Source organism: Coffea arabica, chromosome 2e (genome assembly GCF_036785885.1).
Source record: "Coffea arabica cultivar ET-39 chromosome 2e, Coffea Arabica ET-39 HiFi, whole genome shotgun sequence".
NCBI lineage: Eukaryota > Viridiplantae > Streptophyta > Magnoliopsida > Gentianales > Rubiaceae > Coffea > Coffea arabica.
The window spans coordinates 64,757,062-64,769,053 of NC_092313.1; the positions used below are offsets into that span (position 1 = coordinate 64,757,062).

An 11,992-nucleotide genomic window follows, 5' to 3' on the forward strand; every position below is an offset into this window, starting at 1 on the left:
TAGACAGCTATATAACTCCATTCCCTAAAACTTTTATGTTTTTACCTAGGCCTGATTCAGTCTCTAACATGGACAAATTAAGCAGGTCAGAAACAGGACAGATTGGTCTATACACAACGGCAACGGTGAACTAACAAGGCTTGATTCTATCAAATCCTGTTTAGAAGCCTGTACAATATGTGCCGACCCCACCTCCCCTTAGAGCTTACCCCAAGATTTAGCGGACCGCCTGCCCAACTCTCGCTAGCCCTCACTCACTCACGTCAAGAAAACAGGTGCAATCTCAAGAATAAAGGAAATAACAGTTCCCAAACTTGGAACGTATACTTACATTCATTTCTATCTCAAACATTCATACAATTCCAAATATAACAAAAGTTGAGAATTTCAGATACATTCAACCCTAACCGAGCACTAGCGCGAGTACAATTGCAAAATTCAAAACTAGACTATGCTAGCATGTACCAGACTCACGCCCTCGCTCGTATCCCCTGTAAGGAAAACAAAACTAAAGGAATGATCTAAAAACCCAGTGAGGTTCCCAAACAAGTAATCAGGTATCGAAACGAAGAAAACATTACATTTAACAAATTGCATATTTTGCACAGTAATAGCCAATCATTCAAGAAATAAACACTCAATCATTGGAAGGATACGTGCTCACTTGGAATCATTCATTTATTCATTCGCCAACCATTTTCCTTATCCCTCCGACATTTGAAAACATTTACAAATGAAAACTCCTTCAGGGATCTTATCATTCATTCATTGATATCATTGCATTGAATTCACTGACCAGTACTCCACCAGATTTCGTGGTAATACTCGAGTATACCAAAACACTGTCCCAATGTCACCAGCCGCTCGGCCGAGTCTGCTTCTTACTCGAGTTGACTGGCAACGAAGGGCAAGGGCCCAGTTCAGCCAAAAGGCTTACATTCATGCACAAATAGCATTCAATCATTTAATCATTGAAAATTTCATGTTCACTTAGGTCGAACGCGATAAAGTACACACTCGCCTATCGAAAATCCATTTAGAAATCCTTGGAAAGCATTTAACATTCAAGCAAACATTTACAAATAGTCATATAGTCACTTATTGCACAAACACACAAGGAACACTCACCAGTCTAAGCCAAAATAACGTCACAAGTTTCCTTCCGGGTTATGCCCTTGATCACCGACAAACCCTAAGAATAACCAATCCTAACTTGAAGTGAGCAAATATAATTCAAAGTTTTCGAAATAAAACTAACACTTTTTATCTTAGTTGATACCCAATCTTGATAAAAAAAAATAACTCATATGCTACTTTTGAAGTGTATTTAAGGATACATATGTAATTTAAGATCCAACTAACCCTAAAATCAAACCTTACATCTTACTAATATTCATAAGAGCAAGTAATAGAAATTTGGGCAGCATGCCATTTGTATTTAGCTATTTTCCAACCATATATGGTTTCATTATTTTCCTCAACTCAGCCCCAAATTCATACATAAGCAATCTTAACACAACAACTCTTCAACTAGACTCAATGCCATTCAATTACAACACAAGTCTAACAATGCAACCGGAAACCAGTTTTGAAGATAAAAGGCTAAACAGCAGATTTGATGTCTTTTGGCGTTTCGGTCACAATTGAAGCTACACTCATTGGATTGGGGTGAATTTTATACCGTTTCGAAGCTAAGACATAGACCTACAAGTCTCATGAAGACATCAACAGCTGGTTCATTCATTTTCAATATCAAAATATGAAATCTCAGAGAAAACAGAAAATTGTCCATGAAACAGGGCGTTTGGTAGTCAGCGGTAATTTTTTCATTTCACATGTTACAGTGCTCCGATTGAGTTAAAATTTTATAGACAGCTATATAACTCCATTCCCTAAAACTTTTATGTTTTTACCTAGGCCTGATTCAGTCTCTAACATGGACAAATTAAGCAGGTCAGAAACAGGACAGATTGGTCTCAAATTGTTAGAATTGATGATTCAAAGTTGAAATTCACATTTATGCCTTAAATCACTATTCCAAGTCCCTATCCAAGCTCATCAACATTATATACTAAATAAAAAAAAGAATTACAACTGAAAATATTAAACCCTAACTAAACATACCACCATATCATGCAAAACTCACTAATTAACCATCATAAACCAAGATTAAGAGCTTCTATATAAACTTTAGCAAGATTAAGAGGAGAAAAAGGAAAGACAGCCATGATACCTTCCTAGGATGCTTGTAGGAGAAAACCACAGCCTTTCTCTCCAAAGTTTTATCACACAAAGCTTCATAAGTTCCCAAGTGAGAGTTTAATCGGTTTGGATTTTTGATTCAACTCAAGCAAGGCCACAAATCAAGATTGGAATGGAAGTATTTCTTCTCTCTTTTCTCTCCCTAAGAGCTCGGCCAAGATGGTGGAAAATGAGAAAGAAATGAAGCTTCAAGAAGATTAAGAAGATATGAATTAGTTTGGGTCAAAGTTAGTTGATGACTTCCAACTGTCACCTTAAGATTTAATCTCAAATTTTTCTTTTTAAATTTTTTCTTTTGGTCAGCAATTTCAGCCCTCTCATGGCTGATGAAGGGGTGATATTTGTGTAATATTAACAAGGATATTAAGGTAATAAAGTGGTGATCAAGTGGTGTATTCCATCGGTAGCGAACGGCACCCGTCGGTTCAAATCGATTTTCCTTAAATCGCGAGTACTAGGTTTTAACTTATGATTCACTAACTTATTATTATCACTTCTAGTCACACACTTTTTCTTATCCAAAACTCACTCTTAACCATCAAATTTAGTACATGCTCAGTACCGATTAATCACACTACCGAAAGACGTAAAAATCCTAATTTACGACAACAAGAAAACGAAAGGAAAAAAAACCCTTGGTTCTATATTTGATTGCAATTATTGAGGGGGTGAATGAGTAGTAAAGGTAGTATAAAGTAATGGATTCCAAATAAAAGGAAATTTTAAGAAAATATGGAGAATTTTGCGAGTGCTCACACTCTCTCCCCCTTAAGAAAATTTCGTCCTCGAAATTTTTACCTTCCATCTCCTCAAACGACTCTGGAGCTTGTTGCTTGTCTAAGGCATATACCCGTGCTGATACTTTTGGTCGGTTTCTTCTTTCGTTAGCTCATTTCGATTTGGTTCTATCCACTTGTTGAGCACTATTTCCCCGTGGTTGCTTCTTCAGGCAATTGTTAATTTGATGGTCGGTACTCCCGTAAATCAGACACTTGCGCCCCTTCACCCAGCATTCATCCTCAGTATGATTTGTCTTCCCACAATATCCACAAGTCAAGCAAGGATCCACCTTTTGGCTTTCTCGAGGAATTCTCTCTTGTTGCCCTTTTCCTATAACTAGTCGAATCTGTCGAAATTCTCCACCAAAAACAACAACATGGCCACCGAAAGGCAAATCAGAATCTTTCAAGTCCTGAAGCAAACAGTTAAAAGCCTCAATTGTTTGCCTCTTAGCCATTGACGCTTCGTCCCAAAGGATCAATTTGGATTCACAAATCAACTTAGCTACGCTGCTCTGTTTGCTAAGCTGACAGGTTTTACTCTTTGCGAAATTTAAAGCAATTTTAAATCTAGAATGTGCAGTTCTTCCTCGAGGAAGAATTGACGCTGCAACACCAGAGGTAGCAACAGCAATAACAATGTAACCTTGAGACCTTAAACCAGATAGAAGCGACTGATATAGGAAAGTCTTTCCAGTTCCACAAGGGCCGTCAATAAAAAAGGCTTTACCTTCCGAAGAGAAGACTGACTGTAAAATTAAATCAAATGCATATCGCTGTTCAGCATTCAACTTCGAAGGCAGTAACATATCCTCAGGATCAACCACAATGTTTCTCTCACTGTCCACTTCTCTGGTGATCCGTTCAGGAGCAGCAAAGGAATCAGTAACTATGTGAAACTCACTTATACTCTTTCCCATTTGCACTAACGACTTATCAATGTCTTCTAGAACTCGATTTTGAATCTCACAATTAGAATAACTAGTGTACTTCCGAGCATGAAGGTAATCTGCTGAGAGATCCTTTTCAAATCTATTCCACAAGAGTTTAGGATCGGCGGGAGAGTAGTAGAATAGGAGAGTAACAAAGAATAACCGTAGCGATGATGGCATCTGAAAACCTATAGCTTCCTCTAGAGTTTCTTCTATGTAGTTATCAGATTCCAACAAACCCAACCTAAGAGCAACTTCTCTAAAGGAGTTCATCCATTCACCGCTAACAGTCAGAAGATAATCAAATGACATTGGGGTACAAACATGACACTACAAAAATCTCAAAAAATAGCGTTCACCTTCCTTTGGACTTGTTGTAACTAATCTCCCTATTGCTCGACGATGCTCCCTTTTAGACCACTATTTCGTTTTAGGAGTCCACATGAAATGTTCAGGAAATTCCCTATACAAACACCTTAAGGTTTGTCCCTTTGCATTTGACTTGTTTGTGTTAAAAAATTCAGTCAACATCGTCCTAGAGAAATCAATCTTTTTCAGCAAGTAGCTCAAAACTGAATTCTTGTCAAAAAAATGGATTGTTGATCAGGAAGATGGACCTAAAGAGTATAAACGGATAGAGTCATTTCACTTAGCCAGAATTCATAGATTCGCCATAACACCTCAGGTGGAGATATCCATCTAGCGTTCTGAAAATTACTGATTTTGTCAACATCAGCAGAAGAAGCCTGATCGATGACCTGAAAACTGATCAGACTAGGTCCTTTAAAGACATATTTGTAAAGGTATTTGACAAGCTTGACAGTGGAACAGATTTCCACATTTATGTGGCAATCGATTAAAGCAAGCAGGTATCGATTATGAGGTATAACCCATCTATTATCCAATTCATGCCGCCGAACTTTCACCTTTCTATCATCATTCCTCCTTCTATAACATGGGTAGGAATCATCGGCATGAATAGTATGTTCCGAAAAATTTTTGGATAATAATTTTTACAAGAATCATTTTTCATGTAAGGACAACTCCTATCCATATCTCCATAGGGACCGTGAATCATATGCTTAACAACGAGAGAGTACAAGTGTTGGTGTTCTTTTGGATCAAGAAGTTCAACACAAACAATTTTATCATATGATTCAGCATTTAACAATTTGAACTAGGGCTTAAGAATTAATAGGACATGAGCATGAGGAAAGCCGCATTTTTTAAATTCGATAGCATAGACACACGCTGCAACCTCTCCAAAGATGTGTTTATGCAGAAGTTCAGTCTTAAGCACTTCAAATTTAGCTCTAAAAACTCTAGAAAATAAACCAGGCCTATCCTGCGGCTTCTCTGTATATCGCAAATCTTCCTGAATTTCCTTCCACATAGGATTGCATGTCATGGTCAAAAAAATGTCAGGTTTTCCATATTTCTGAACCAAAGACATGGCATCCAAATATCTGCGTTCCATGTCCCTCGAACCCCCAATAAAAGAAGCAAGTAAAATGGTCCTTCGACCAAATTTAAAACCCTGTGTTTGACCAATAACAATGCTATCTAAAACACCTTGGAGTACTTCAGTACGCATTTCATTTTGTTTTCTTCTGTGAAAGTCAAGTCTAGACGTTTCAATCTTAATGTAAGAACCCATGACAAACTGTTGAAACAGCCTAAGGCTGTGCAGCAACATAGATGCATCATCATCTCTCACTTGGAACTTGTAGCAATAATATTCTCTAGCAGACACAAAATAGTCCTCACTCCAACCCTTGTCAGCAACTAAAAAGAACAAAATATAGACATAATGAGAAAAAAATGTACACCTGATGACTAACCGGACTCAGAAAAGGGGAAGGAAAAAATAAATGTGCCTCTTTGTTCCAACTCCAACAGCTGTGATAGAGTATCTACGGAAGAAAGATCAACAGATTGGTCGATCTCAGACAAATCTCCTTTTTTTTCTTCTTATGAAATCGTTTAATTCCATAATGCCACCCAGATTCACCTCTAGGAAAGAGGAGAGGGTACTGCAAAGAATCATAGCAGCCATAATAAGGTTGAACTCTACAACTCGTGCTAGAGTGACTATAAACCTGAATGTGAGGACGCATATCAACTGAATCATCATCAATTTCAATCCAATAGCAGCAACCTGGGATATAGTAGGAAGATTATACACTCGCTGGTCGAGGGAAGGATTACAATTGAGAATAATTCTATGATCCTCAAGGTTCGGAAGATCCCTTAAGCTTTTAAAGAATTTGCATAAGGCTTATCTTGGAGTATACTCATAAGTAGCCTCACGAAACTTATCACAATTCTCAGTTCTCCTCCTTAATTCTTCATCAGTATCATAAAAGTATAACTGAATTCCACTAGCCTAATCGCCGCTTGATAGCAAAGAGTTTAAAAAGTGATAAACCTGACCTTGAACTCGAAACATATACACTCCATGCTTGTTCTTTGTTAATTCTTTGTCATATTTTGCAGCATATGATGTAAAAGCGACATTGTTATTATAAGTGCGGGCATTTCTTCGAAAATCCTCGCACTCCTCATCAGAACTAGTAAATAACCGCTTCAAACCGTAAGGCATGGGAGGAGGGACAATTTTAACCTCGCCGCCACGGCAACAAAAAGAAGGAGGCTCCATGTGAAACCTCTTAGTACCACAATGTTCACAAGCTGGAACATTGGAAAGGAAAAGAGATTCCTCAGGAATTCTTTCAAGCCTAGAAAGTTTTGAACGGCTACGGCGACGAGAGATAGCTGTAATTTCACAGCGAAAAAACTATCATGGCTAGAGAAATGGCACCAAGGCTAACAGTTAAAAAGAAGGGAAAAAACAAAGGGCACAGGAGCTTATGACCATATAAATAGAAGCATAAGGCGGTATGAAGCATCGGTATTAAAAGCTAAATAATAGAATCAGTCTTCAGAACAACTACACTGGATAGGCACGAAGAAACTAGGATTAGAAAAAATGGCTGAATAACAATATTACCACCAGACAAAGCAGACGAGGGCAGAGCTTCTGGTCCGACACAAGGAGATAGCTGCTTATCAGAGCATGACTGGACATCAGCTGTATGATGCACAGCACCATAAAGCTAATTTCGGCAACCAGATCACAGATAAGGAGGAGGTGTTTCAGTTAAAAGGTAGCTATTCTCAGTCCCACAAATAGACGGCTGAACTGTGTCATTGGTGGCAGATGCTGATTCCATGCGTTGTTCTGCAGCATTAACCACCAACCGAGATAGGAGGGTACACAATAAGCAAATGTAAAGTGGAAGGAATAGAAAATAAGCGACTTAGACGAGCAGAAAAAATTCAACTCGTACCACTAAGAGAAGAAGACGGAAACTGACGGTGTAGGCCAGTAGAGAAGGAGATTTGATTCTGGGCATCTAATGCAGGAAATTCAGCATTAAGATGGCAATCTAATTGTAGAATATCCCCAGTGGCCCACCTATTAAGTGCAGGAATACCTAAATTACTAAGCGTGTCCGGGAAATTGGGAATCGACTGGCCATAATATCTACTATCGACATGTTGGAAAGACCACTGGGGAAAACACAACCAAGAGAGGTTATAGCATTATGCTGGCTACCCTCGCCCTCTGCAAGAGGTGAGGTAGTTTCGCGACCATTAGCAGGAAGAGAAAGCCTTCGTTTCTTTGCAGAATTAGCATCACGACGACGGCGCAAACGATCGGCCTTTTCATGCTCCGGCATTTCCGCATACTGTTTACGACGCCTTGCATTCCTATCCATGTTCTTAGGCTGGAAGACTTAAGAACAGAAACTAAGACCAACAACCAAAAAGGAAATGACTCAACAACCTCCAAAGTGTAGAACAACCGAAAGTAAAAAATGGAATAGATGCAATTAAACAAAAATAGGCCTAGAGGCACGCACCAGAGGTATACAACACAGGCTAAACCAAATTATCCAACAAGAAGTTCCAAGACAACAGGACAATAATAAAAGGACGCAGAGCAGAAAGAAAAAGAACAAGGCAGAATAGTTAAAAAACCTGAACTGGTTCAAACAAGAACTGACTGGGAGCATATGCCTCCAAAGCAAAAGGAACACCAAGGGGAACAGGACCGGCGCAACCAACAACTATAGGGTAAAAAAAAAACAATCAAAACTTTAGCATGCACAGAACAACAGAAACAAGACAGAAGAACATGAAAACAAAGTGAAAAAAAGGGAAAGCAAGCGACAAAAGGCACTAACAAGCATTACAGTAAACAAATAAATAGCAAAAAGAAAGGAGCTGAAAGAAAACTAAGCAACGAGCAAAAATAGAAGGCACAAGGCAAGGGTCGAAGGACGGAAATGACTAAAAAACAGGTGAAAAGAAGTAAAAACCGAAAGAAAAGGAAAAAACATCTGGAACCAAAAGAAGCGCAAACATGCACAGCATAAATGCAGGCAACAGCACACTTTCTTACCATAAAAAAACAGAGGAAGAAAGATCAAGGACCTGGACTCGTGTTCATGGAAGATGGCAATGCAACAGTAGACACGCAAAAGCTAACAAAAGCGACTAATGAAGAGGTGGAAGAGCTAAAAACCCAGAGAAAAGGTAGAAAAATCTCTGGAAGCAAAAGAAATACGAACATGCACAACATCAATGCATCATAAAAAAACAGAGGAAGAAAGATTAAGAACATGCACCTGTGGTTATGGAAGGCGGCAATGCAATAGTAACCACCTATAAAGCTAACAACTAGGAAACAAAAAGAATATAAGGCAAACAGAGCTAAAAGCACACAACAAAAAATTTGAAAAGCAAAAGCAAGCATGAGGACAGACCACACTCACCATAAGCACAGCAAACACTCGATAGCAGAACCAGCGAGCAGAAGGTAGAATGAAGAGAAACAGCCCGAACGAAACCCAAAAAGGAAAATTGTCCAATAGAAAATCAACGGAAGTGTCCAACGGTTATGAGATATCCTGCCATAGCCGTACAGAGATGAGCTGTTGAATTGTTAAAAACTGGAAGTCTCAGACAATGGAAATTTGGCGGTAGAGGTCATTTTACACAGATGGACAGACCCCCACAAAATATTACCAACAAATACAAAAGCAACAAAAACAGGTAAAAAAAATAAACCTTGGGGGGAAAAGCGTAATTTCACCATTGACCAAGAAGTTGCTCTGCCCAAAAATGACTAACTAATGACTAATGACTAATGACTAACGACTAATGACAAACAAAAACAACGACAGCATCACAGTTGTTTCTGGAAAAAAGAGAAAAGAAAAAGAGGCCCATGCAAGAACTACCTACCATGAAAAAAAAAAACCTGGCATGATTAATGACATCAGCACCACCGGCCAATCCCCACGCGCCACATGGGCGGACGACCATCCCAGGTGGCAGGGGGCTTTCCCTCTTTATCTATATGGTTAAAGACGACAAAACTGATGTGGAGGCTACAACTTATTCTTATACCCTATGCGGCCTTTTTATACTAACATCTACTACTACTAATTACTTCACGGATTAGGTTCCATGTGACCAATAACTTAACAATATAACCAACGTTATTAACCAATAAACTAACACTACGTGGTTAATAAACTAATCAATTATCACAATTTGGTTTTTTTTTTTTACATAGTGTACCTGTTTGGTTTGGAGGCAATGCAGTCTCCTTCAAGTCTTTCAATGATCCCTTTGGGTTTATCCATCTCTTCAATATAAAGTTTAGTATTAAGTAAACATAGGAATAAAAGTAAAATAGAAATTATCGTACGGACCAAAAAAAAGACTAGCAAATTATCAATTTTGACATTTAAGCATAGTACTTGAGCCATATAGGATTTCAAGTTATTTTATGGCTTTAACCAATTTATCAAACCAATCCAAAAAAAAATTTACCGACTAACAGTTTAGACGAGATTAATATAGTTACATGTGAGTATTTGGTCCTTTTTATCAAATTATTTTTAGTACTTCTTCACATCCACCGCGCAATGCATGGGGCTATTGATAAATGCAGGACCACACTCTCTAAACACTAGGTAATAAATTGCACCTATGTGAAGGTTAGCATTTTGCTTCGAAAATAAACATGGATTCGACCGCAACGGATCTTCTGTCCCACATCCTGTGCCACTCTCTGTCCCACTTTTTATTATATTGCTATTTCTCTTATATAAACATCATGTTTTAATTCTTTTTTGTTTCCTTAAAATTCAATAACTATTAATTAAGTAAAAAATAAATACAACAACTTCAAAAAAGCAATATATAATAGAAAATTAAAAATACAGCAGAAAATTCATAAAAAATCTCATTTTTTATGCATTTTGATTTTTTGAGTTTGTTAAATTTTGTGTATTACTCAATTAATAGTTATTGAATTTTAAGAAAATAAAAAAAAATTAAAACATGATGTTTATATAGGAGAAATAGTAATATAATAAAAAGTGGGACAAAGAGTGGCACAGGATGTGAGACAGAAGATCCGTTGCGTGGATTCGACCCTTCTCATTTGCAATTCAAGATTTGTCTGATAATTGTTTAGGATTATCATGTGGGCAAAATTAAGAAGCTAAGAACCAAAAAATTAATGTGGGCAAAACATCAGGATCATTATGGCTCGTCCCTTCTATATATTTGAGACCAAACATGCAATTGTGGCTTTTGCAAAAATCAACCTAGAAAACAATCTGGCCGAGCAGCGCATGAGCTAGTTCTATTCTGTTTAAGCAAAATTGAAGGTTCCCCGGTACAGTGGTAACAAGAATAAAGAAACATCAATTTCAATTGAACACAGTAAATTATATGATATGATGAATATACCACCACCAGGTGAACAAGAAAAAATTATTTAAAAAAAAATGTTCAAAATGGTGAAAACTTCATTCTTACCAAGAAGAACAAAAGAAATAGGGAATCAAGATGACCACAAATTTAGAAAGAAATTTTAAAAGAAAAATCATACTCACACAAAGTTACACACGCACATACAAAAAGGAGTTCCACCGTCCTTATTAACCTTGATTTAGATTTCAACAAAAAAAATTCTGACTTTTGAAGATTTACTGTTGGATCAATTCAAAAGTTCATCAGGTCTAACTTTGTTGCTGCTTCTGAGGAAATATTTTATGTCCTCTAGTGATTAACTTATACATATGGGTAATATTTCTTGCAAAGTTCTTGTTCTTGAAATAGATATTTTGGAGAACATGTGGATGGAATTTGACTTTTCATTGTTCTCAAGGTCAATGATCACAGACTTCTTGAAATGATACGACTATTTCGCTCAATTAACAAGATAATAATATATATGTTTTTTTATAAAGTTGAATATTTCAACTCCACTAAGGTAGATTTTGGCTGCTGCTTTATTTGTCTTGTTGAAACAATTTAGAACATGCTTGTGTACACAGACATACATACATATATATATATACACATAAATACAGGCATACATACATACATATAACCACACACAGAGATATATATGTGTATTATATATTTATATGTGTGTGTGTATATATTTGTATGTATGTATATGTGTATTTATATAGTAATTCTAAGGTTCTATCCCAACAAGGTCCAGTTGAAGTGTTTTACATAAGGTAGTGTAATGCAAATAAAATTATATACTTGATATGTGCAAAGTAAGCTGCCTTCTATTCCATTTTTAGTTACCACAAAAATAAATAGATAAGAGAAAATCTTTAACTAGATATTAATCCCGGTTATTAAACATAGACATCAAATTATCAAAAAAAATCAACAAATTAAGTACAAAGAAGAAATTATTAGAATGTGTCAGTTGAAATTAAAGGAAACACTCATCTTTGCACCAAGAAGCTTCTAAGTTGCATTTTAATGACCACATTGCAATTTTTCCACAAAGATACTAGAAACCTAGCACAAAAGCGAATTTTTTCCTTTTTAGGTAACCGTTTCTTGCTGCCATCTAGATCCTCTAGAATACAAGTACATGAACATGTAGGATGTACAAGAACTGAGGAC

At 37.0% G+C, this 11,992-nt stretch overlaps 1 protein-coding gene across 1 annotated transcript; it reads right to left on the minus strand.

Annotated features, from left to right (window-relative positions):
- Positions 1-3,151: 3,151 nt before the first annotated feature.
- LOC140036402 (uncharacterized) lies at positions 3,152-4,285 on the minus strand. Its single transcript, XM_072077792.1, has one exon. It carries the CDS (start codon positions 4,283-4,285, stop codon positions 3,152-3,154), a length of 1,134 nt encoding a protein of 377 aa, XP_071933893.1.
- Positions 4,286-11,992: the final 7,707 nt, after the last annotated feature.